The sequence below is a fragment of the Cyprinodon tularosa genome, unplaced genomic scaffold (genome assembly GCF_016077235.1).
Source record: "Cyprinodon tularosa strain WSP-4 unplaced genomic scaffold, ASM1607723v1 ctg155, whole genome shotgun sequence".
Taxonomy (NCBI): Eukaryota; Metazoa; Chordata; class Actinopteri; order Cyprinodontiformes; family Cyprinodontidae; genus Cyprinodon; species Cyprinodon tularosa.
The window spans coordinates 883,738-911,377 of NW_024038386.1; the positions used below are offsets into that span (position 1 = coordinate 883,738).

General features: G+C 40.7%; 1 protein-coding gene across 1 annotated transcript; it reads left to right on the top strand.

Moving 5' to 3' along the window:
* The first annotated feature begins 770 nt into the window (after positions 1-770).
* On the top strand, positions 771-27,205 carry LOC119780117 (limbin-like). Its single transcript, XM_038280020.1, has 23 exons — positions 771-1,126; positions 3,662-3,737; positions 3,968-4,146; positions 4,229-4,285; positions 4,383-4,569; positions 4,677-4,777; positions 4,895-4,960; positions 5,055-5,189; positions 7,255-7,394; positions 7,483-7,807; positions 7,878-8,117; positions 8,265-8,440; positions 11,313-11,472; positions 11,586-11,762; positions 11,834-12,156; positions 13,637-13,811; positions 14,990-15,133; positions 16,143-16,370; positions 16,446-16,672; positions 18,468-18,555; positions 18,642-18,817; positions 26,258-26,359; positions 26,528-27,205. The coding sequence occupies exons 1-23, from the start codon at positions 941-943 to the stop codon at positions 26,886-26,888; spliced, it is 4,029 nt and encodes a 1,342-aa protein (XP_038135948.1). The 5' UTR covers positions 771-940; the 3' UTR covers positions 26,889-27,205.
* The last annotated feature ends 435 nt before the right edge of the window (positions 27,206-27,640 follow it).

A 27,640-nucleotide genomic window follows, 5' to 3' on the forward strand; every position in this document is an offset into this window, starting at 1 on the left:
TTTTCTTTTTTATTATTTTTTTTTATTATACAGGGTTATTGCACAGGGTATTTACATGGGCATTTATATAGATTGGTATTTATCTGTATACCTATTGAACTGGTAATCAAATATAAAGACACAGGTTATTCCTCACGGTATTAAATTTAAATTGCACATTAGATATTGCAAAAGTTATTGCCTCTGTAGTGTCAAATTCTGGAGTCTGGTGGCAGAAAGCATGAATGACCCTATTTTTACCTTGTATATATATATGCCTCATTATAAAGTAGTCATAATACCAAAATAAAAGCTTCAAACATGGTAATAATGATGGTAATAAAGATCCTCTTAAGCAGTTGGAATTAATCAAAAAAGCTGTTTTTCCATCTATGATTTTGTGTTGTAAATAAGCTTCCACAAGGGGGCATTCTCAAACAACAACTTGAAATGCAAACTGACACTTTAAGAAGTCCAGAAGTACCATAACCCAATGAAAAATACATTTTAAATATTAAATTTATTATAAGGAGAAATGGATAAACCGTACAACTCCTCTTTAATTATAATTCAGGATCACATGCCAGAGCATGCAGTGTTTATTCAACCAGGCGTCAACCTTTTATTTTGAAAGGCACAACAGGAAGTAACGCGGTTTCATTATTTTTCTTCAGAACTTTTTAAAGGATTCTCTCATTTTTTTTTTCATCTTTCCAAACTTTTTCCCCTGAGCTATTATTTTGTCAACGAGGAAAAGACGTCTTGTGTAAAGTCTGCTTGAAAATGCTGCGTCAGTAGATTCTGTCAATCAGGAAAGATGTTATTAGAGAATCTATTACCTTAAATGCGCACAGAGAAAAGTTAGAGGAAATATTTCGGGGATTTTAACCGCGACATCATGCAGAAACAGGGCGGTTAGTAAGCTAGCCGCTGCGCTCAGCAGCGCACTGAAATAAAGCAAATGGCTGTAGTTGGTTTAATGCCACACTGTCTGACATTATGGCACATTTTCCTCAATATCAAAGCTGTGTGTCTGTTTTCGCCCTTTTTGTGTGTCGGCTGCGGCCACATGACGTTGCACTCCAGTCTAGGACGTTATTGTAACGGTACCTCTGAGGATACACCAACACACACAGGGAAATATGACGTAAGTAACTGTTTTTATTTATTGTGTGTGTGTGTGTGTAGCTGTCAGATCAGATTTAGGACCAGTTATCCAAAGCTATCTCTATAGTTATGTTGCTATAGGCTTAGACTTTTGGAGGACATAGGGAATCAGTTTTCATCATTCTGCTTCATTCTATCTCTATTCTCCCACTCTGCAGAATCTGTTAGTTCAATCTCTAACTGGTCTGTTCCTGTTTGGCTGTGACACCACCCTGGAGAGAAATATCAGGACTACTTTGTTTATAGATGTTGGAGATCAGCCTGTTTTTCCAGTGTAGTCCTGTTTCTCTGACTGTGACTGGCTGGATGTGCTCTCTTCATCCTCTGACATGGGAGCTGGCTCGGAGCTCTTCTGCCTGGCTGTTTTATATCTATTTCCTGGATGGGGCCGCCCTTTACAGTTGCTTTTGTATCTCTGCTTCTGTCTCCTTGAACCCCAGTCGGCCTCAGCAGATGGCTGCTCACACTGAGCCTGGTTCTGCTGGAGGTTTCTTCCTGTTAAGAGGGAGTTTTCCTCTCTACTGTCACTACAAGCATGCTTAGTGTGAGGAATCCCTGAAGATTCAAGAGTCGATGCAATCAACTGGTTTTCCTTAGATAGAAAACTTTGAATCAATTTGACTGTATGATCTGGTGAACTGTAAAGGGGCTTGAGATGACGTGTTGTGAACTGGCGCTATATAAATAAACTGAATTGAATTGTTGCAAAGCGAGGACATTTTGCTGGTCCTCACAAAGCATTTTGCTAATGGTTAGGTTTAGGGCTAAGGTCTCAATTGGGTTAGGGTTAGGTATGCATTGGTAATGCTTAGGTTTAGGGTTAGTTTTAGGGTTAGGACATAGAAAGGGTTGAAAATGACTCAAAATCAATGGAAGTCCATGGGAGTCAACGCGTGGTCCTCACTACATATTGCAGAATGAGTAGGTGTGTGTCTGTGTGTGTGTGTTTACCTTATGCCGCATTACATGTGCTTCACGGAAATAAGGTTATGGGTTCGATCCCGGCTTTGGGTTTGTTTTAGGGCTTCAACTAAGATTATTTTGGAAATAGATTAATCTGTTGATTTTTTTTCAATTAATCGATCAATAATCGTATAGCAAAAGGTTCTTTAAAGAAGACAATTTACAAATTTACTTGAGGAGTTCTGGATGGAGCATGGTTTTTTTTTAACAGCCCTGGTATGATTACTGCTCTGAGTGGGACGCTCTGTCAGCTAAAGACATGTTTTACAGTCTTTACTCCAGTTAATGATTAATCGATCACAAAATGAGTTGACAATTATTTCATTAATCGATTAATCTGATTCATTGTATCAGCCCTAGTTTGTTTATTTGTGCACTACTGCTGTTGTGGGTTCTTTCAGGTTACTCCTGTTTCCTCCCATCATTCAAAACATGACTGTTATGTTAAATAATAGTTAATCTTAAATGACCCCTTAGAAGATTATACCATTATCCATCCATCCATTTTCTGTCATCCATGCTTATCCCTTCTGGGGTCGCAAGGGGTGCTGGTGCTTCAGCTGACAAGAGGCGAGAGGCCGGTTACACCCAACAACCATTCAGGCACACACTCAATTAACCTAACAGTCATGTTTTTGGACTGCGGGAGGAAGCTGGAGTACCTGGAGAGAACCCACGCATGCACAGGGAGAACATGCAAACTCCATGCAGAAAGACACCGGTCTGGGAATCAAACCCGGAACCCTCTTGCTGCAAGGCAGCAGTGCTACCCACTGCCCCACTGAGCAGCCCATTATACGACTATGCTATTCTTAATAGTTTCTCTTAAACATGGAATCAGAGCACCTTAGCCGCTGAGCCTGAAGGGGAAGGTCCTCCAAAGGGATAGGAATGCCATGTCTGACTGATGTTCTCCTGCAGATTGCTCTATTTTATTTAGAAAATAAAGTCTGTTTTCTGTGTGGGCCAGTCAGGTTAGGTTGTTTATGCGTTGCTGCATAGTAATGTTTAAGGGCCATCTATCCTCAGACTGTTTCCAAATGGTGTGAAGCATGGAAACGGACCCGAAATGAAATGTAGGCTTAGATTTATACATACTTTATTGTTTACTAACTAATTTCATTACATACAGCTTACCGACAGTGAATGAGCAGCAGGTTAGCAGTGAAGATGAACATTTCTATTCATAAAGTGCCGTAGTGAACAAAATGTAAACAGTGTAGGATCTTCTATGGCATTGACCAAGCAAAACACACTATTAGTCACACCTTAGAGAACAAATTTCCTCCTGCCTTGAGTCCAGTGCCCACATGCATTGTGCAACTGCAACCATTTGAGGTTGGATCCATCTGCCCAGCCTTAGAAACTAGTAATTATTTTCCAAATGTTTGTAGAAGCAATCTGAATGTCTAAGGAATGATTTAGAAAGCTGTGCTTTATTTGTACTGTAGATATACTTTTGGTACTGAAGGGTATGCCATGAAGCTTATTGTTATATATTTTTTAGCTTAAGGCTTAATAAAGCTGTAATGATGTTTTTTTCCACTCACAGAACCTTTGCAATCTTCCTGCAATGCATCAAAGCCAAAGAGGAAAGTCAGCTGGCCTGGCCATGCTCAGGATCAATGGTTTGTAGACACAATGGCAGACAAATATTGACTCCTGAAGCATTTGTGAATACATCTTCAGTCACTATAAGCTATTGCAGCTTTCATATTAAAAAGTATATTTGTATACTAACAAAAACTGAATATAATTTACTCAAGTTTTTACTCTGATGCAAAAACTGATGTCCGTCTTTATTGTGATTTTCAGATTCTTTAACCATTTGGTCAAACACTGTCTTCTGGTCTTGTAGGTAAAGTGATCCATGGGCCCTCTACTGTTAATGAATGGAGCCCATGTCTGTCTTCGGCCCCCGCTGGGCCTTGGAGTCACTCTTTTTACTCCTCCTTCACCTCCGTGTCAAACTTGTTGCAGCTCAGAAGGAGCAGAAGCACTCTCATCAGCCACAGCCCTCCTCAGCCTCCTCCTCAGGTCGTCTCCATGTTTTGATCTGAATTCCCCGATGGATTAATATAGTGTCTGAAATATCCAGATCTTTGGATTACTTCCCCAGGTTCAGAATTCGGTGCCTCCATCGTCATTCGGGGTAAAATTTTCTAAGTGTGTCCAGGTAAATCTGCTTTTTCCAGCAGAAATCAGTTTGTTAGTAAATGTAGTTGATAGAAAGTGATTACTAATATCTTTCCCTGCCGATCTTTTCCACCAAGGTGAAGCTCTACACCGATCCCCCTCAGGTGACGTTCTTCCTACTGATCCACAATCAAAGCCCCTCAGGTGGGACCAACCTTTCTCAGATGGCCATACGAGACTCCATTTCCGGGGTAACGCCCATCAAAACTGAAGGCAGGGTCGTCGAAAGAGGCTACCAGACATTTTCTATCGATTCCCTGCAGGGTGTGTGACTGCATCAGACCGTTATATAAAGATTTCTATATTTAAATTTTAGATGTGGATTTTTTTAGATCCAAATTAATTCAGTTTTATTGCTTTTTGTTGATTAGCCGGATCTCATGTGGTTGTTAATTATACTGCTCACATAAGAAGTCACAAGAATGAGCTCCTAGATCTCCCTGCTTTCCTGACCTTCTGCAATGCATCACAGGTCTGGTTTTCTCCTTCTGTTATATTTTTGTGCTAAGCCAGCTCTCTCACATTTGTCATACGGTAATAGAATCAGTCGTAATGATTAGGTCTTCCTTTTTTTCTTTTTATCCCACAGAATGATGTCCGTATGTTTGGGCCACTAAGAGCCAATCTGACTCTGAGGGTAAATTCCACCGACAAGGTAAGTCTCTAATAGGTCATTTTTTCTTGCATAATAAAGCGTTTGTTTGTGATTTTTTATTATTATTTTTTGTTTGTTCTGCTTGTCTTCTCAGATTTCTCCCAATCATGGAGTCCATTTTGCTGGATTTGTTGCTGGTTTCTTCATCACGTTGGTGCTGCTATTGTTGGGGGTTCTCATCATGAAATTTGCTAGTCCCAGAGCCAGATCCTGTCTTCTTCAGCAAAGGGTATCAGCATGTTTAAATGTGTTCATCATTTATTTGTATACAAGATATTTATTTACACTGCAAAAAAACAAAAACTTTTTTTTCCTTTCTTTCTGACATTAAAAAAGACAAAACTTTTCTTTTATTACCATCAATGTTTCTTTGCTGAATATCACAATCATTAGGTGGAGAATATCTATCAGTGTACACATTTTTCAGTCAGAAGTTTATTTATTTCTTTATTGTTTTGGAGAATTGCCTTTTAAGCTGTATGACTTTGTTCAAATATGAATTATAATTTTTTGTAAATAATTCGGTGGTGCGATTTGGATAATCGTCCATTTGGAGGTCTTCACTTCCTGCCTAATATATTGAGATGCTGCCTCATTGTGGATAAAAATCTGTTTAAATGTTGTCCTGCACCAAATCACCACAAAAATGTAATATTACAACCCCTCTACTCTACCTTTGTAATGTTTTCAGACTGACAACCTTCTATGTTTGTCCTCTGCATGATACCATTTTCTTTGTTTTCGAATGCTTTTAATTACGAACACTTTTAAATACAAAAGAACATACCTCCAAAAATTGTTTTTCTCTCTTAGTGCATCTGCAACCTGAAACTTAGGTGGTTAGACACTGATCTAAGTGTAAAAGCTTGTAAATGTAATCACTTATCACCTGCAAGGCAATCTATCAAGGATGCAAGAGGATACAGGTGCATGCTTAAAGGTCAGGTGCAAACTTGTACACTTAAATCTCTGTGGTCCTGAGAAGAAGGTTTCTAAGTACAGTGGCCTACAGGAGAGCAAACCTTTGTACCTTTTAACATATTTGCAGCGTCGGGAGTTTGAATTGCAGAGTAGTGTTATCCATTGACAAATGCATTTGTCTGGACAATCTTGTTTCAATGCTGCATTTTCCTGCATCTGGATACATCTTTACATTGCACCTTTAAAGTTGGGGAGGTCTTCTGTCGCAGTTGCTTGATTTGTTGTCCAGTGTTGCTGATTCAATGCTAGAGGTTGGGATTGAAGGGATCACGGAAAGCACTGTCCGTGCTTTCAATCAAAATCAGATTAAATGGAAAAGAAGTTTGCAACAAGCCTGTGCTTTGAAAACTGCAGCTCTGATGAATATGATATACTCTCTAGGGACAATGGACTTTTTTCTGGGTTGATCAAGTGTTAAATTCAGTAATATATTACATATTTATGCAATCTCCTCAAGCTAATTTCCAGCCATTTTCATCTCTGTTCCACCAGGTGGCGCTCTTACCAGGTTCCAATGGTTTTTACTGAGCTGGGGAAGAAATCCTTCTCTTACTTTGCTCCATGGTCCTGGAATAATTTGCAAAACTTGCTCCATTTAAATGATCTAGTCCCATTGAATGAATTTAAGGCCATGTTAAAATGTCATGTCATTCAAAAATGTAACTGCCCTATGTGACCTGTCTTTTCCTCTATGTGAGATTTTGTCTATGTTTTATTTCTGTTTGTATTTTAACTGGTGTGCCGTCTTGGCCAGGTCTCCCTTCGAAAAAGAGATTTCAATCTCAAGGGACTTCCTGGTTAAATAAAGGTTAAAAAAAAAATATATATATCATTTAATAACTAGCTTCTCTTTCCTGCAGCAGCTACTGTTACCAATCTTTCTCATTATTGCAGTTATGCATTAGAAAAAAGGATCATTGTTTGGCCGCAATGAGCTTTAAGTCATTGATATCTAATAAAACCACCAAACCTGTATGGAGTAGCGAAGAAGAATGCTTGCTTCTGTTAGCTTGCTGCAGTAAGAGCCTCTAATGAAAGATGGGGCTCAGTTAGCTCTTTATTTCAGCTCTGCAGGAGTTGCGCCCACTCTCTTCATTGGTTCAACAGGTTTAATGCAGCAAATCAATGTCAAAATGTTTGAATTCAGGACATTAAATTATATATTTAAAAGTCATATAATTACTAATTTATGATTCATCATTATAAGCTAATATATTTATTTTATATTGTAAGAAAAGCATTTGCAAAGATTCTGTGGACCTGTGATTCATAAAGCCTGCTGTCTTATTCATGTGATTTTTGTTTTGTTTTAGAGATTCAGATGTGATTTGGATCCTGAGTTTGCAGAGACCAGCTTGATTGAGACCATCAAAGAGGAAGCTGCATTTGAGGACAAGATGGTGGACATCATGGTGCTGGATGAGCCACCAAATATGTACCAGGCTTTGGATAAGTGAGTAGAATATCCTTACATTACAAACCTTTATTTAATCACCCCCCTGAAAAAAAAATAAATATTTCCTTGTGTTTTGTCTTTGAAGCCTTGAAATGTCTTCACTGGTTCAAGCCTCCAGTAACCTGGAGGCCATCCGGATTCAGATTTACAAAGATGTGACGTTCTGCCTGCTCGGTGGCCTGCGATCGCGGGGCCAGGTCAGCGCCCAGGCCCAGCAGAGGTTGCTCAGTGTGGTCCATGGGCAGCTGCTTGGAATGGAGGGACGCCTGAAAGAGGAACAAGGGGTTCGCATGGCTACTCTGGCTGGTCAGTGTAACCTGGAGACGCATGAGGAAATGGAAGCAGAGCATCGCAGACAAGCGGCTGAAAAAGCCCAAGCTGAGCGGCTTTGCCAGCATGCAGGCCAGCAGGTAGCAACGTGTGTTTAATGGGAAAAGTAACCATAAAATGATATATAAACAACTGATGTTATGTGGCCAGGAGCTTCTCCAATGCAGCATCCTCCTGGAGAAGCTGCAGAATTTGAGCCAGAGTCACCTACGGCGGATCCTCTTGGTCCGACATGAAGAGGCTTCAGCAAAGGTCCAGAGGGAGCTCATCGAGTGGCGACGGGTGGAGCTGCACAAGATCTTCTCAGAAGAACTGGAGGAGGCCACAAGGATGGGCGAGTTAGACGGGAGCTCAGCCAAGAGACTTCAGCACAAGTACTTTGCATATCAGGTGAGCATCTTGTTAGATGCCGGAAGTTTCAAAGTCAGACTTTTTAAATTTAAAAACCCTGCTGTCCTTGTATTTATTATTTTTTTAACTAAATAAATGAAGTAATGAGTTTTAAAGATTAATCACAATGTGACGTTGTCTGACCAGGATCAGCTGGAGGAAGTGCTGGATGTGGCTGTTGCCAATCAGCGGTACGTCCTGGCTGAACGCAGCGCTCAGAGGAAGTTCTTGGTGCGAAGCCTCCACAGCCTCGATGTTCTGATCTCCGACACCTTCTCCAGCACCTCCAGCAACTTGGAAAGCTGGTTCTTCCACATCAGGAGGTTGGTACAGCTGCTAATTTCCCCCTCACCCTGTGAACATCAATACTGTATGTTCACTCTGAACAACATTCAGACACTGCTCAGATCAACAAAGTTGAGAACATATTATTGGGGTGTACGTTATAATTTTTACACTAAAAGGTAAAATGGTGGCCAGGCACATTTGTTACTATGATGTCACACATAACATACATAACATTGTTCAGATTTATTGTACTTTGGTGTTACATGTATGAACCGACCCTTTCTGAGCCGGCTGTTAAATAAGCCAGCAACAAGATCTGTCTTTACGAGATCTACGCTGATTTTATCTCTCCTACAGAAACGATCCGTTAATTTTGTGACTGTGCAGAATTTAAACCAGTTGAAGCGAAAACTATGCCATTTAAGGAGTTCTGGGTAAAACACATTTACTTACAAAAAAAATGTCTTCATTTAAATCAATGCATTTTGCGTCACGCTTATCCCTGCTAGTGTTGCAAGGGGTGCTGGTGCCAATCTCCAGCTGTCAATGGGCGAGAGGCGGGATACAACCTGGACAGGTCACAGGGCAACACAGAGACAAACAGGAAAAACAACCATTCAGACACATACTCACACCTAAGGAGAATTTAGAGAAGCCTAAGAGTCATGTTTTCGAACTGTGGCAGGAAGCCGGAGTACCCGAAGAGAACCCACTCATGCACAGGGAGATTATGCAACTCATGCAGGAAGACCCTGAGCCGTGAATCGAACCAGGAGCCTTCTTGAGGCAAGGCAGCAGTGCTACCCAATGCGTCACTTTGCAGCCCCTCTAAATATATTCTCATAATATTTCCTAAAGATCAATTCAGGGTTCTGCCCAGGGGTGCTTCAGTGTAGCTGAAATTCAGTCTATATGTTTATTTTTATTAACAGATTGGTCCTTTGATTGACATCTGGACTCCCTCCCCCATGGTTCTGTTTCAGAGTAAATGCTGTCAGCCTGAAAGTGATCAAAGTTACACTAAAATTAAACTGATACTGACTTTTAATCAGCGTAATTAACAGCTCCAGAAATTGTGTTTTTAAACACATATACCTTCTTATTTGCACCTATAATGAAGAAGAGTACAATGAAAACTTGAACCCTGTTCTCTGCATCAACTCAGACTCCCTCTCAGGGCTAACTAATGCATGCCCGCCCCCAGCAGATATAGAGCAACCTGTGATGGCAGGGGTGGAGTGTCCAGGTTCAAAAGGACTCCAATCGGTTTGTCTGTCCCAATAAAATGCAGCATCATTGCTTCGCTAGGGTGATGCTGCTTACCCCCCCACTACCCCACAGCAACTGCTGGTGCTTCTATCACTAAGTACTACACTCCTAAATAGACAAAACAAAATTATCACCGTCCTTCCAAAGGTCATTAAATACAATTAATTAAATAATTTGAAGGTGAAAGCTATAATAGAGAATATAATTGTATTAATATCTATAATATCCTGTAAAAGGATAATTGTGTTGCAAAACGGTCTCAATTAGCTTATCATTTTGTCACAATGGCGAAGAAAATTGTTTTTGATACAAGCAATGTAATTTGAGGTCAGACCAGATCAAAAGGAATGAATTTAAAATCATTCGAATCAGAATCTAATTCATTTTTGATATGTATGTAGATCTATATATTGTGTTGTGATTTTAGGGAATGGCATGTTTTGGAGTCTCTATGATCAATTCAATGATTTATCCATTACTTACATAGCTGTTTTAGCCTTAAAAGAATAATTTCTTTTTTATCTCCATTTACACACAATTCATTGTTAGAGAAAATGGATCAACTGTTTTAACAGTTTGCATCTGCTGTTTAGATCTACGGGGATTTCCTCATCTAATGTACCAGCTAGGGGTGTAAATCACACCCATAATGGCGATTCGATTCAGTATCGATTTCCTGACCCAACGATTTGATTATTTTCGATACTCAAGAATACACCACGATACGATTCGATTAATTGGTTAGTTTTTTTTTTTTTTATTGTTTTTTTTATACACCTTACAGGCTAAACAAAGTTTCAAGTTTGAAATAAATCAATGAAAGCTGTAATATCGTTATGCATTTTTTTTTTTTTTTTTAGAAACAACAGCAAATAAGAGAAGTAGAAAAGTTGCATCAAAAAATACTGCACATGATCAGTGCAATGAGTGCAATGCAATACCTCGGCTCCAGACGTCCCCGCCCCCTTGAGAGACGCTCCCCTGCTCCTCTTCCAAATTGTAGCTGACCGCAAACAGGGCCGCAGACAGAAGGCCGGCTTGTTTTGTTTTTATGACCGAAATTGCGGAAAACAACTCGTGAAGTTTGACCCGCTAGAAGAGCGAGATGCGCGAGAATGCTGGGACCCTTTTTCCACCTGGATCTCCGCTCTTTTTGGCCCTCATGTTCCTCCGTCGTCGGACTAAACTCGCCCCCACTTCCTCGCCGCCTCGGCCGTATCTAGACCCACAGTGTGCAGCACAGACCACGCTTCAATATTGAGCATAAATAAAAAATGTCTGTGTCAAGCTAACTGCAACACACTGCTGTAAGAGTATAACCAGGAAGCGAGGTAGGAGGGCAACATAGGTTTAGCGCCAGCGTAGCACGGGAGGGAGAATTACGTCCAGGAGCAACTGGATAAAAATAGACCGGAGGAAAAAACAAAACATGAATCGATTATCTTGCGGATGTGTCGATGCATCGGATCGTCGGCTTTTGGATCGATGCATCGATACAAAACGATTATTATTTACACCCCTAGTACCTGTCAGCGTTATTTCACCTTTATCTGTGGTTAGAAGGACTGTATTTATAAGAAAGAGTCTCCTGACCATTAAAAACACTTAACCATTTGTTTGGCTTGTTTTGACCACCAGGGGGAGCATTGTACCATCAGAACAGCTGAATCAGCTGCAAGAAAAGGCCCAGAAGGAGCTTGTTATGGTGAAGCAAAGATTGGATGAGACCCTGAACCAAGAAAAGAGAGCAATGCGTTGCGGACTAATTAACAAGAGGAGAGGGCTCATCTCAGACATGGTTAGGAGACCAAACTCATGACTTTATTACATCAGGTTATTTTCTTTGGGCTAAAAATCTATTATGAAACAAATATTTCCAAAAGTAATATTGCATTGTGTCCTGTTGTCCAGTTGAAGGTCCACAAGCAGAGACAGAGCGACTTATCCAGCACTACTAAAGGTCTGGAAGAGAACATAGATGTAGCATACCATCTGCAGTGTTGGCAGAACCTACTGACAGCGCACAGCCTGGAGCTCGCAGAACTCATCAACAATCTGGACAAGGAGGCTGCTGCCGACATCCGCAAGGTGCCACTCTGTGAGCTAAATCAATGCAGAAATAGTAATAATTTTAATAAAAGCTTAAACTTTCTCTTTAGGTGACGATGCGAGGGATTCAGAGTGTGATAGCCGATGTGAAAGCCATCCAGCCTTCCGCTGCACAGGCCTTGTTGACACTCTTGCCGCCGGGTGCTAAACAGCCCATGTTGCCCATACAGCCCATCCTGGAAGCAGAGGTGGGGTCAGAGAAGGCTGCAGGGCAAGGGGCCAGTGCTCTACTGCAGGGCCAGGAAAGGCTTCACCAGGAAGGTAAGGCAGCACTGCGAACCCTCAGCTGCACCAGGGAGTCCCTGCAGGAAAGCATGGAGCAAGAGCTGCAGGAGCAGAAGGAACTCAGGGCTCACTGGAGAGAGTTCTTCAGGTGAGTGATGGAGGGACATGGATCAAAATATCAAAATACAGAAAACTCTGCATTATCTATTGCATTTAAAGAAGGTAAAGATAAATATTTATTATGTTCTATCATAATGTTACATTAACTCCGCGGTTCTCAAAGTGTGTGGCGCGACCCACTGGTGGGGAATTGAGACGTGACAGGTGGGGCGCGCCAAGTTCCGGTGTGTGTGTGTGTGTGTTGTGTGACTATAAAAGTAGAACGTGTGAGAGCAAACTGTCCTTATAGCTGTATGTTGCCGCTTTTTAGACCAATCAAACCCACAAAGTAATCATTACTAGCCTACATGCAGTCTAATTAAAAGAACATTAGATATGAGAAAAGTTTCACCTGGAACTGAAGTGCCAAAATAATGATTGACGTGACGTCGGCATATTATTTGTAACGGAATAAACTTTCTCGCCCCAGTGTTGCCAACTCAGCGACTTAGTCGCTATATTTCAGACCCCTCCAGCGACTCTTTTTCAAAAAAGCGACTAGCGACAAATCTAGCGACTTTTGGAGACTCTTAAAAGCACGTATCGTTCCTTTTCTTGTCCTCCAGCGGCAGGTGCTGCCGTGGGGCGCCTCCTCCCTCCCAACCCCGTTCTCCCCCGCTATCGCAGGAGTCCCTCTCAGTGCTGCAGTAAGGGACACAGCATGTTTACCCTCAGCATCCAGACTGCAAATAAAGCGCACATGGCCGGGATTGACGGCGCAGGTTGATCATAAATAACTGAATTTGAAATATTTTATCTTAAATGAATAACGGCGTTTGATTCACACAGCCACATGTTCATGTTTCTGGTTTGGAGTGGAGAGGGAGTATCCACTCATCGGGCAGAGAGCTGTGTGCATTCTTCTTCCCTTTGCCACATCATATCTCTGTGAGATGGGCTTTTCAGCTGTTGCTTCACTGAAAACAAAGCATGACTTGAGAGTGGCAGTATCAAGCCTGCAACCCCGTTTTGAGAAACTGTGCAATGCAAAACAGGCTCATTGCAGCCACTGATGCAGGGATAAATAGACCTGTATTGCCAGATGGATTTCACTTCTTTTCTTTTATTAACAGATTGCAGAGTGGCACTTTAATTTTTTCTATCTTTGAGCTTGATACAAATTTTGACACAGCTGCATTTTTATTTTCTTTATTTTTGAGCTTGCTTTTATTTGATGTAGATAGTTTGTATTTAGATACTACTTGTTCAATAAAATTGGAACATTTTAAGATTGTTTCATATTTCATTAGCATTGTGTTGGGGCGATGGGGACAGGCGGGGCTTGAAAATTCCCCCTTGTCCAAAGTGGGGAATGACAGAAAAAGTTTGAGAACCACTGCATTAACTGAAGACCGACTCTGTCCAAAGCAACAAATAATGTATTTAACCTTATTTATCATTTAAGATCAATGTTTACTTAATCTGTGTAAGGTTTCCTGTCATTTCCTCCTTGTTTCACTCTGTCTCAGGTCTCTGTGTTCGTCTCAGCTGACACTGTCTGAGGATGACAGGCTGAGGATGAAGCTGGAGTTCCAGAAGAGTCTGTCCCTAATAGACCGCTGTTTGGTGCTGCCTCACGCCACCTCCAGAGCCAAACTCCACACTGCTCTGGCTGCGTGGAGAGCAAAAACTGAAGAGGAGATGGTGAATACATTATTACAGTCTTCAGTGTTTGTGCTTCTATAGACCCTATGCTGAACTTTGTCAGTGACTCTAGAATTTCTTCTTAAAATCCACGTGGATGTATGGAGCTCCAAAAACGAGACACTGGATGCTTTATTTTATTATTTAATTATTTGTGTATTCATTCATCATTTATATATTCATTCATTCTTTCATGATTGAATTAAATAATTTCTACATTTCTGTATGCATTTTTGCATCATAATAATATATAAATAATATAAATTATGTGGGGCAGGGTCTTCAGGCTTCAACTTCAATATCTTGATTAGATATTACTGCATTCATGGTAGAAGCTTAGGCACGAGGGCACCGCAACTCCTCGTTTGCATAATGTGACAGAAATGCAAACAGAAATGTAGAGATGAATAGAGTAAATTAAAGAATGAATGGAAAATATATATGAATTAAAAAGTTAATAAGTTGACTTATTTGCAACACATTAAAAATGCTCAAAGGATCAAACCCACTATGCAGCGACATCGGGTGTAATTCAGAGCCTCTCTCCAAACTTCGGTCCTGCACGTTTCCCCTCAATAAAATACCTATATAAGATCAATTGATTTTTTCTTAGTGCTTGAGCCAAATGGAGGAGAGAACCTTTGACTGCTGCTCTATCTGGTTGTGCACCAGTATTGTAACTTCTCTTAACGTCAGTCCTAATATGTGGCAGTCTGACACTGATTATACAAAGGAAAGATTGTCCTTCCATTGCATAGCTTCATAATATAGTGTTCCTTAAACAGTTTTTTATTCAAATATAATAGTCCTGGCTCCCATGGACATCAGAGCAACAGAATTGGAACAAGCCTTTAAATGTTAATAGTCACTGTCTTCTATTCTAACCTCTTTGATCATTGATATATTTTTATCTCTTTTATATTTTTCAATAAATCATTTCCTAAACTCTATTAGACTGAGATTTTACATCATGTTTTAGATTAGGAGTGTTTAGGAGTTTATCGTGGAAGAGCAGGACAGCGGTCAGACCTGTTAATGCATGGCTCCTGGAAGAATGGTTGTTATATAAAAGAAAGTGTACATGACCCTACAGGGTGATTTCATTTGTAATCACGTCATTATTTTCCATGTGCAGTCACTTTCCAACTAATTTTTTAAATGCGTGTTTTTTTTTGTAGGAAAATACGGAATCTAAGGGGAAAACCACTGAAACCAGAAAGAAAACAGACACCTCTGAGGTGGCGTGTTTCCAGCAGAGGCTCCAGGACAGAATTCAACTTTTTGATAAAGAGAGGGAGATGGAGAGCGGTGTTATGATTAAGGTAGAGCTATCAGTTAAATAAGTTATATATATATTAGGGGTGGAACGGTTCACAAAATCCACGGTTCGGTTCGGTTCACGGTTTCGTGGTCACGGTTTTCGGTTTGGTTCGGTATATGTTTATTGTTACACCGAAAAATAAAAAAATTTATAAAAATTATAAAAATTAATGAATTTTTTTTTTATGAAATGAATGGAAAAAATCCAAAAAAATGTATGAATTGTAATTATTTTTAATGATTCGTGGAAACCATGGATCATTTCCGCATGTTTTGCTGCTTTGAATTTAATCATCTCGCGCATGCCCTCTACGATCTACAAAAAACTCAGAGCGGAGCGGACGGGAGCCACAGTGGAGGCTGTATGCTTTGCTTTGTGCAGCCGGTCTGGAGCGCAGCGGGGCGGAGTGGGGCGCTGATGGAGTATGTGGGATTTCGGGGTTAGCATGACATGTTGGTCATTTTTGCTGTTAGCATAAACAAAACGTGTTGCACAATGCTTGCACACTGTTGCACTTTTATCCACAACTTTCTTTCCGCTGTCATCGAAGGTCACTCTAAATGCAAAGTGGTCCCATACAGCAGACCTATAAGGTGCTGCTGGCGCGTCTCCCAACTCCTGTTCTTTCCCACTCGCCATACCCACACAATTCTCCACAACAGCAGATTTTTTTCCCTGCTACACCCGGTTAAGCTGCTTCGCTTCTTGTTCTTCTTGTTTACTACTGGTGGTTGGCTTTGGTCGAAGTACCGCCACCTTCTGCTCTGGAGTGTAAACGCTTCGCCTATGAGAAAATGGAGCAGCACATGAACCGAACGCAAAACACGCGAACCGAACCGAGACAGTCGAACCGAACGGTTCAGACGATTTTCATAAACCGTTCCATCCCTAATAAATATATATATATATATATATATATATATATATATATATATATATATATATATATATATATATATATATATATATCAGACTAGTTAAGGAAACTCTCTTTTATGTATTTTTGGCAGGTAATGGAGGAAATGCAGAGAGAGAGGAAAGTTTATCTGCTCTGCCAAGCGGACAGCCTGGCAATGCAGATGGCTACCATCATCTTTCAGAAGGCTGAGAGGTGGACCAAAGTGTTGGAGACATCCAAGGCCATGGTCACCCTGCAGAGCCTGCTCATTCAGCAGCTCACGGAGAGAAAAATCCCAGATCTTCAGGATATGGCTCCCAGCATACACAGTCACTGCTTGGTGGGTACTTCTTTTCTTCAAAATACTCCATTGTTTCATTGCAAATTCATTTTTAATTGATTCTTCCTTGTAAAGAGCCTCAAAGAAGCAGAACAACAGCTTCAGGCAGACAGGACAGAGCTGGACAGACTACAGATGTTTCCGCTTGGAGCAATGCCTCATGAAACCCAGGAAGAGGGCATTGAGGGACAGGAGGCCAGTGAAGATGATGTGTTTGAGCTTCGGCCAGATTACAGCATGACCTCCATTCTTCAGGAGGCTCTTCACAAGTGTGAGCAGGTCACTGCCTTGGCCTTTGAAAGGTAAGCTATTCAGAAAAGTTTTTTTTTCTTCCATCAGGTCTTTTTCCTCCATCCCTGAAAACTGCAGAAATTAATCATCTAAAAACACATCCTCTGGATGCTTGATTTTTTAAAGGCATTTTATCTGATTATCACATCTGATGGCTCTGGGTCTTTCAGGCTCTTCTGGCATTCTTTCACAGAGGGGCTACATGTGGAGCTCAGGTTCTGCCACAAACTCATGTTATCAGCATCCTGGTTCAGTTGTTTGCATATGCAACCTTTCCAACGTTGGGTGCCATCACTCTATTTGAACCCGGTTCGCCATGCACAACGGAAGGTGACGGTTTCATTCCTTCTCCTGAGGATTATTCTCATTACTAATGGCCATGAAAATGCAACTAAAGATGATATTTTAAATGGTAGCAGGAGGTAAACCCTGCCCCACTTGTTCCTTGAATTTGAGGAAAGGCATCTGGCAGGTTCTTGAAACTACTTGAATTTTACCTGAAGTGTGGGAACCCTGTTCAAGACTCCATTCTTAAGGCTGATTTATACTCAGAGACCAGGTTGTCTGCGTTTGTGTCGCAGTGAATGCAAATGTTCCTCCGCCCTTTCTGCAGACACTCTGCTGCACCTCTCCAAAAATGTAGGTGACCGCAGACAGTGCCGCAGACAGGAGTTCTCTGATTGTGCAAATCTACATCTGCTATACACCATGTGTATTTCCTGTTTGGTACCTTACTGGCTTGTTTTGTTTGTATGATCGCCATTGTGGAAAACGACTCATGAAGATGAATTGTAGAGCGAAGTGTGCAAGAACACTGGGACCCTTTTTCCACCTGGATCCCTGCTCTTTTTCGCCCTCATGTCCCTCCATTGTTGCACAAACTTGCCCGCACTTCCTCACCGCCTCGACCGTATCTAGACCCACAGCTAGTTCATGATTGTCCCTATTGCGTTTTGGTGTGGAATAACATAGGGTAGACCACGCTTCAATATTGGGCATAAATCAAACATATCTGCGACAAGCTCACTGCGACACACTGCTGCGGGAGAATAACCAGCCCTTTAGACCACTTCTGTTCAGTATTTAGTATAGCTCATGAGCTAGCATGCATATGCTGATGTCTGGATTAGTCCTTCAGTCATTGAGTGGATGCATAAGATGCGGAAAAGGCAGAAGCAAATTGTTTTTATTGCAGTAACAGTGTCAGAGAACTGCGTTCAGCTAGTCAGTGAGGTTAAACACCATAGAAAGAATTATAATCTGATTTTCATTTCAACAACAACATAAAGCCAACAAGTAAATTTTGCAGTTTATCTTTACATAGATAGACTGCAAAGCTTTTTTTTCCCTTAATTTTGAAATATAATATATTCCAATGTATTATTATTTAATATAGCTTTATTGATATGTACATATTAACGTGGCGTTGCTAGTTAGTTTGGATAGACTGGCAATACTTAAGCGCTCTTTGGGGGTCATGGCCTGGAAAAGGTTGGAAACCCCTGCTTTAAATTAGAACTGAAAACATTACCTTTTGTAGCAGCTTAGTCATAAACATTTCATTTGAATCATGGATGAATTGTTTCAAACTTTCAGCCATGTTTGTAATTTTATGCTTAAATGTTTCTTTCTGATTCAGGACATTCTTGGTTTTTAATGCTTTATTTTTCTTTACTTTGTTTCATTTACCTTAAAAAAAAAAAACTCCAAAATGACCCTGTGTTTGGATTGATCTATAAAAATACAATAAACCTTCTTTGTCTAGCGTGTGGTAATAACAGGTGTTGAAACTGTTCTTCCCTTCAGGTTTCAAGAGATTACCATCAACGATCAAGAAAAAGAAGAATTAAAAGAGCAAGTTGAACTTAAAAGACTTTATTCAAACTGTGATCAGGTCAGATATCATTTTCTTAACATTTAATAAGCAGTGGAAATGTTTCTGTTGGAGAAAAGAAAGTAAAGAGAGTCTGTACTTGACAGGATCTGGAGTTTGCCTCTCAGCTGCTAAAGCAGAGTCGTCTCTCTGGTTCTATTCTCTCTGAGGTTCTGCGCCTCCTTCTTCCAAGTTTGCCCGAAAGTGAACTTCTTTCAATCAGCGACGCCCTCTGCCGCAAACAACGTCCCATTTCAGTTTCTGCAGAGGAAGATCGCTCCGGGTAAGAAGATAGTCTGTGATCTATTATCTGGCAGAAAAGAGCAAAGTCTTGTTTGGGTCACGTTCTTTTAGTATTTATTCATACAGTACTGGATCCCATTAGGGGATAGGTTTGATTTACTGTGAAACTGACTGTGGTTCAGCTTTTCTCAAATCTTTCTGGCAATCTAATATGATTAGTCAACTCCAGAGGAATTCTTTGTTTTTTCCCCTTCCTTGAATTCCCTCGTCTCCCTTTAAGAGCTGCCTTTGTACACCTAATCTCTGTTGCGTGTCTGAAACCATTCTGTCCTTTTCTGTTGAAACTAAAACATAGAATATTTCACTTTTACTTTTCTCTCTCACCATTCAGTGTATTTTAAAAGTTGCCCTACTACTCAGCTCTAGCACCGCAGAGGGCATCTGAAATCTCTTTATTTCCTCTGAAAGGGCTCAGAGAATGATTCTATAGGGTATTTGGTGCAGGTCCTTATAGGGTGTGTAACATTAGTTGGGCTGAAAATGGCATATTTGCTGTTCTATGACCCCTAATGCAAGCCTGGTTAAAAGCCCTGAAATGAAACGACAGGTTTTCTTCCTTTTATGGTATGCTCATGAATATTTAGATGAGCTGTGCACTGATTGGTTGGTTTACAATGAGTGAAGCTGCTGAGCAAAGACGCATCATAGCAACAACCACTGATTCACTGAAACATCGAAATCATTGATATGGTAGGGTGACCAGACGTCCTCTTTTTAACAGACATGTCCTATTTTTCATACTTAAAAAAATGTCCAGGGTTTAATTTTAAAATTGTCCGGGATTTTGGTCGACTATAGTGCAGCATATACCGTATTTTCACGACCATAAGGCGCACCGTACTAAAAGGCGCACTCTCAGTTATGTGTCCCATTTCTGTATTTAACACACACATAAGGCGCACCGGACTATAGGGCGCATTTTTTATATACAGGTACATGTCCTCTACTACCTTTAAATACCTCTACTGTGTATTTAAAAATACAGCGGGGGCAAAACTGAGTATGACTGTGCTTTATTCATGTATTTATTACAAAGTATTAATCAAACCTGCGAGCTGGCCGTGAGACAGACACATCGCAGATGACAGTGCGCTGTGATTACTCCTAAATTAACTTAAAATCCTAAAACCTGCCGACGGAATATGTTCGCTTTTATTGCAGGTATCCTGGTGCCTGCAGTTTAAATTATTTAGATAAAAAACACCTGCCAGCCGCCACGGTGAGGCTGCTGTTGAATAGTTTTCTGCTGTCGGTGCATCGCTGGTATGTGGGGGTCTGAGCGGCTCCGACAGAAATAGATAATCTGGATGAACTGACTGCAATTATTAAGTTTTCAGGTGGACTTTCTCACTTAAAAACATATTAAAACTACTTTATTCCCACTGATCACAGCAAATATAGCTGCAAGATTTAGATTATTTAGATGAAAAAACACCTGCCAGCCACCGCGCTGAAGAGGAGGAGACGCGCCCAGAGGCTGCTGTTGAATTAAGTTTTCAGGTAGAAAAATAGAGCGGGAGCAAAACTGAGTATGATTGTGCTTTATTCATGTATTTATTACAAAGTATTAATCAAACCCATCAAAGTCATCATCCTCTGTTTCTGAATAAAACAGCTGCGCTAAATCAGACATGCCAATTTCCCCTTCTAGGCTGTCAGTCACTTTCCGTGCAGCGCGGCTCCTCAGAAATAATGCCGGCTTTTGCGAAAGCTTGAACAACAGAGCCAGCAGACACGTTAGTCCATCTACAATCCATCCTCAAACGGTGGCGTAACTTGCCCGGCGCTGCCTTCCACTTATCCTGAAACTGTGGTCTCAGTCTGTCATCCATCGCTCCCACGCCGCTCGCAGCCTTACTTTGAATGGCCGCTTCACACCGATGTCGAGCAGTTGAAGTTCCTTTGTCAGACCCCCGGGATAACGGCGAGCACAGCGTCCATTTGATTCACCTTTTTTTCACATCGGCTGTGAGATGGGCACGCAGCGATGGTGATGCGTGGAAAAAAGCACCTGGTCTCCTCACATACACCTGCCTTTCATCATCTCCTCATTCATCCAGCCTTTTTCATTGGCGTTAATATCATGTCATCAGAGCGATGTGTCTGTCTCGCTGTCAGCTCCCAGATCAGCTTCTCTGATTGGTTGATGCGGCGCGTCCAGCAGCAAAACTTCAATTTTTCCATCTCTAGCAGCAGCAGCGCGTTGGCGGTGCGTCAGATACTTAAACGCTCCCGAGGCGCTGCGGCTGCAGCTCAAAACGCGCTGCGGGACCTTTTGCTGCACCTATACGCGCGTCAACCATTGACTTTGCATGTAAACTCGCTGCTTCTGCTGCACCTGCTGGGTCCGGTTCACACCGATGTGGAGTGGTTGAACAGCGAGCACAGCGTTAATTTGTTTCCCCATGTTTTTCACATCAGCTGTGAGATGGGCACGCATGGAGTTACATATTAACAGCGATGGTGATGAGTGGAAAAAAAACACCTGGTCTCCTTCCATTCAGCCACTCTTTCATCATCTCCTCAATGAGGTGGTCTCAAAAGTCGCAGTTACAACACACATAGGGCGCACCGCACCAAAGGGCGCACCGCACATTTTGAGGGAAAAAAAAGACGTTTAAGTGCGCCTTATAGTCGTGAAAATACGGTAGTAGAAACACAGGGGAAATTCGAACTGAGCTGAACCGTCAGCTCCGGGGCTGGTCCGGGAACCCCGGCTGAGGGGAGCAGGGAACCAGCGGGGCATGGAGCGACCGAACCCGTCCCAGTGACGGTAGCCTGGACACAGGCAGGACCCCGTGTTTCCTCCTGCCTGCCTTACTGGCCCACCTCTTCCAGGAGGCTCATGGCTCTCTGCTGAGGTCCGGTCCAGTCAGCTGCCCAGCAGTCGAGACTTCATACCCCCTCTCCCTTGGGCCAGTAAAACAGTTGGCTGGTCTGCATGTAAATTTCGGGGTGTGACAAAAGTAAAGGCCAGAACCAAATAAGGCAACATCCCCGAGTTTACTCCAACACGGTGCTTCGTTTGGATTCGCCCGTTTTATGGTGGAAGTTCGGAATTGTGAGATTTGCAGAGAAAGGAGGAATCGAAGGGGTTTGAACTTCTCTGTACGTCCATTTCACCCACTAAACTATCATTATTCATCTATGACAATGTCAACTCGGTTTTGCATTCTATGACCCCTTTAAATAAGTGAACATGCTAACTTTAATCTCGATAAAGAGGCACATTAAAGTTCTTGGGGTTTTCACTCAATAACAAAAAAAAGAAAACCTTATTCCTCCAAAAAAAAACACACTGAGAGACATTATTAACTTAAGGTTACAAAGTTATAATAAAAGAAATCTGATCTTTATTTTAACCCCTATAATATTTGACATTTTTGCTTCAGTACCTTTTTGGATATTTGTCTTATTTCACAAGTTCTTCATTAATTTAAAGTCTCAACAACAAGTTCTGTCAGGAAAAAACTCACTAAATGAATATATTAGTTTACGAGATTTATTCCTGAAAGTTTCATTTAAATGATAAATTTGTACATGGATGATTTTCACATATTATCACTCTATGAAGTTTCTGGCAAATGTATTCATGCATTTAACCTTTCAATATTAAAAAAAATAAAAATTATTACAAAAAATCTTCACATATTTTACTGGAATTTCATGCAATAGATCACAATAAAGTTGTCCAAAATGCTTAAGGGGGATGATTTGTATTCTCCCTTTTTACTCTGATGCCTCTAAATAAAACCCAAAGCAACCAGTTGGCTTCAGCACTAATTGTATCTGTAATCAGAGTCCACTTATGTGTGAGGTAATCTTAATTTTAAATCTATTTATTCACCACAGATGTATGTTATAAGTGAACAACTAGTAAACAAGCAGTTTTATGAAGATCAGGGAAAACAGCAAACTGGTCATTTAGTGACACTAGGAGGAATAAAGCAGCTGTTCTTCCTAAATGTGTTTTCTGCTGTAATGTAGTTCTGTATGAGCTTACATGGCCCTTTGCTTCATGTTACTTCTATCCTTTAATTTGTAGAACATTGTGGTATTGTAAACTGATATTGTGATAAATTAGTTTCAGGATGCTCAACATCTGTTGTTCATAAAAATATTTTCTTATTGAAGTATATTAAAAAAAGCATAAATGTTTGTAGAGAACCATGTTGAGACACAACCTTCTCCAAGCATTCTAATTCATTTAAATACGAAGTACTGTTAATCACAGCATTTACTGTTGTTTTTCTCTGAGCTGAGATCAAAAAATAGATTATAGTCCTCATTTAATTTCCCTTTATTCCTTATGGCCTGGAACAAGGTTTTCTGTCTCCTGCTGAGTTTGGATAGTTTTCCTGATGAGGAATGCCTCCAGCAGGAATTTGTTGGAAAAAGACCCAGAATGATCTTTCCTTAATCTTTCTTCTGCTATTTGTGTTCAGATCTGTCCCTGTAGTCCATTTATAATCTTGTAGGAGGGAGGTGATGTTATTAGTTAGCCAACTGAAGATTTTATTTTTAACCTCTAAGTAGGGTTGTCACGATACTAAACTTTTCAACTCGATACCGATACTAAGGAAAATATTCGATACTCGATACCATTTTCGATACCACAAGGATAAAAATAAAGACTCCAAAATTCTACAGAAATATTTTCATTCATAAATAAAATACAATAAATAAATACAATAAAGGTTGTATGCTGTGCACAATATTAAAGGAATAGTACACCCAAAACATGATTAGCCTTCATTTTCTACTCACCCCCATGCTGAACAACACTCTGGAGTACTTTTTTGATATCTCAAATGCATCTGGAGATCTGGGAGGCTTCTTGCTGTCTGCTGACATTCAAATAATGGAGGTCTATGGCGCCCGAGGCAGAAAGGTCCATAAAAGTCCACAAAAAAACGTGTCAATATTCCTCCATACTGCTCGTCCAATGTATTCCAAGTGTCCTGAGTGGGTAGCGTCCATAATTTACTCGAAACGAAGTCATTTAGAATGTTTTTAGAGCATAAACAGTAGTGTATAGGATTTCCTAAAAGCGCGCGCATGCGAGTTCACGAGTCTACGGAAACCGCGGCAGACCAAACCAGATGAAAGTGCGCATTCAGCTCGGCAAAGAACTCATGCTCTTCCTCAACACTGAAGTCCTCAGACATTTTTCTTTTGTTGTTTCTCTCTTTGCACAGGTAAACAGCACATTTCTTCTTCTACACTTGCATTATCGGCAGAGGAGACGCTGAATGCGCACTTTCATCTGGTTTGGTCTGCCGCGGTTTCCGTAGACTCATGAACTCGCATGCATGCGCTTTTAGGAAATCCTATACACTACTGTTTATGCTCTAAAAACATTCTAAATGAGTTCGTTTCGAGTAAATTCTGGATGCTACCCACTCAGGACACTTGGAATACATTGGACGAGCAGTATGGAGGAATATTGACACGTTTTTTGTGGACTTTTATGGACCTTTCTGCCTCGGGCACCACAGACCTCCATTATTTGAATGTCAGCAGACAGCAAGAAGCCTCCCAGATCTCCAGATGCATTTGAGATATCAAAAAAGTACTCCAGAGTGTTGTTCAGCATGGGGGTGAGTAGAAAATGAAGGCTAATCATGTTTTGGGTGTACTATTCCTTTAAGCAAGCTTGATAAAAAACTTATAAAATTAAAATTAAGTGTTCCTTCCTTGGCTATGCTTTGCACACATAACAATGACGCTAGCCAAACCAGTTTAAAAACAAAAATAATTCTCAGCAGCTGCACCTCTTACAAAAATTATTCAATCACACAGTGCTCTGAAAGTGCATTGTCCTCTATTCTGCACTTTAGATGAATGACTGCTTAGGTGCCACTGGTGGTGGCACTGTATCGATACTTTTAAAAACGAGTATTGTATCCGGATACAGCATTTTAGTATCAATACTTTTTTGAGTATCGATACTTTTGACAACCCTACCTCTAAGTGTGTTAATAGTGGCTAACAGTCTTACTTTGAGACATGTTATTAAGCTTTAACTTTGGTTTGGCAGAGCCTCAATTACAGATTATGATTCCTGCCTTTCTTCCTCTGTTCTTGATGGTTTCAGTGTGTTTGCATAAGGAAACATCTAAACCATTACAGTCAGTTACTAATACTGCAGTTTTATTCTTTTAACATTGGTTACCTTTACATTTGTTCACATTCAGAGTGCTACATGGTAATTCTCCCACCTAGATTACAGATCTTTTTCCAGTTACATTTCCTTTCTCTGTTTGAGATCTTACATTCAAAGGCTGTTAATTGATTCTGTGAATTTCTTTTAGGACCAGAGGGCGTTAGAGCTATTGCCCCTATGCAGCTGAACACCTTGCATCCATATGTCTTACTCTGTACACTCTTTTAATAAGTAGCTAAAGACCAGTTTATTCAGCATTTTAACTGGTTGTATGCTTTTTGATAGCTGCTGCTCTTTTACCTCTTTGTTTTTTCTTTTTCATTTTACTAAAATGTGCTATTAAAGAAAAGTTTACTAACTTGTTGTACCTCTGTCCTTATACTTTTGGATAGCTGGAGAAGTGCTCTACATTTATTTATTGGAGCTCGTCTGCCTGGCTGTGTGTTTCCTGGACGGGGCCGCCTTTTACAGCTGCTTTTTATATCTCTGCTTCTGTCTCCTTAAACTCCAGTCGGCCTCAGCAGATGGCTGCTCACACTGAGCCTGGTTCTGCTGGAGGTTTCTTCCTGTTAAAAGGGAGTTTTTCCTCTCCACTGTCGTTACAAGCATGCTTAGTGTGAGGGATTGCATTTGAGTCAATGAGTCGATGCAATCAACTGGTTTTCCTTAGATAGAACACTTTGAATCAATCTGACTGTATGATCTGGTTGAACTGTAAAATTGCCTTGAGATGACGTGTTATGAATTGGCGCTATATAAATAAACTGAATTGATTTGAATGGAATTAAATTTATTGTGCAACAAAAAGCCTTTTTTAAACTTCTCTATAACTGTTTCCCAGACCCCTCTGCTGTGTTTCTTGGCCTTCATGACGTTGCTTTGTCTCCATCTAACCAACCCAATGGATTTATGTTAAGATTACATTACACTCAGGTTAAAAATACAATGTGTGGTTGTAATGTGAAAAAAAGTGAAATAATTTCAGGGGGTTGAATACTTTGCAAGGCACATATAAATTGTCTGTGGATGGAACTGCAGCTTTACAGCCACACCTTCCTTTCCAGCAACGTAAAGTTTGCATCACGCCCTGCTCTGGTTCTGTGAATAGAAACCCATTTTCCCTCACACTGAGAACTCCCTAAAGCCATCTCTGAATGAGGACACTGTTTTGTGGGAGAAGGCAGACGCGGCATGACGCTGTTGCAGGTTTGGGAAGCTGTTAAATGCTTCATTTAATGATTTCTCTTTCTGCAGATGTGCTGGGGAGCAGAACAGAGTCATTCCTGTCAGACTGAGGGAAATTGTGCTGCAGAAAAACAGCACAGATGTGCAACATGGTGCTGTGGAGAGAGAGAGGTGGGTCCAACACGTCTCTGTTTATCAGCCTTGCTTTCCAATGTCAAACTACCACCAGGAGTAACTTCTGGATAGCGACATCTTTGATGAACCTCAAACTGAAGTGAAGTGTAGCTTTGATTAGAACATCCAGCTCACAATGGCCTCGTTTTATTCCAAATCTCTCAGGCTTCGGGTAAAGATGCGCAGTATGGTGGAAAAGCTGCTCCCCAGGTCTCGTCTGGATGCTGGATCGTTGCAGGCTGGGAATAGAGGAAAGAAGGACCTAAATACAAACGGCCAGCAGCCTGTTTTAAAGCCTGTCACCTTTGTTCGGCAGCTGCAGAGTGACACAGCGAGAGCTGTGACGGAAGCAGAGAATTGCCCTGATGAGGAAAAGGAGACCTCCGCCTGCAACGCACCGGGGAGAGAGCGCCTGTTTGTGTTTCGGGATCCACCGGAATCTGATAATCCTGCCGTCGTCCCGAAAAGGAAAAAGAAGAGAAATTTTCTCAATCTTAAGAAAGGTTCTGTAGCTCCTGCAACATGAGACTCTTATACAATATCTCTTATTCTGTTCTCTTGTTGTAATTTTATGATTCTAAGGAAATCACCAAGAAATTGATAGTTTTATATAAATCTGCTTATTTTTGTACCATTTTTATATGTATGTATTCTCTTGCTTTTTTTTCAATTAAAGGCAGCTGACTTTTCACACCTGATGTCTTTTGTATTTCCTCTTTAAGATGTTCAGATACAGAAACATTTGGATGAATTGGAATATTCACAGAAGATTAATTACGTATAACTTGCATATAGACTTCCTATTTGGAGGGTTTCCACCAATAATTTTTTTCTGATTATTCTGCCTATAATAAAACTATTGTAAATGTATCCATGATGATGCAGACAGTTTATTGATATAATTCATTGATATTGATATATGTATATATAGTTATTTACATTTCATATTAATTATTGTAAATATGATTGTATCTTTATATTGTTTTACTGAGTGGCACATGGTTTGATTTATTTATGATTATTCTCATGATTATATCTACAAGCTTGTTCTTGCGCTGTTTTGAGAAGAGGTTATTTCACCAACGTCCGTCTTGGGTTACCATGGAAACAAACACCAACGCCCGTCTTTCATGGAAATCAACGGAGGTTTTTCACATTACTCACAAACATTATAAGCTGAAGTTTGTTGAGTTAAAAACCAAGGACAGCATCAAGGACAATCGCCTTTAAATTCACGGATAATTCCCTCATTGTGGCATTCAGCCAGCGAGGTATTTT

Bases quoted from the DNA above. Each gene is read 5' to 3' on its own strand.
- LOC119780117 (XM_038280020.1), top strand. From the start codon at position 941: ATGGCTGTAGTTGGTTTAATGCCACACTGTCTGACATTATGGCACATT. The intron at 4,147-4,228 runs GTCGTCTCCATG...TTACTTCCCCAG, and splicing joins CTCCTCAGCCTCCTCCTCAG to GTTCAGAATTCGGTGCCTCC. The intron at 12,157-13,636 runs GTGAGTGATGGA...ACTCTGTCTCAG, and splicing joins CACTGGAGAGAGTTCTTCAG to GTCTCTGTGTTCGTCTCAGC.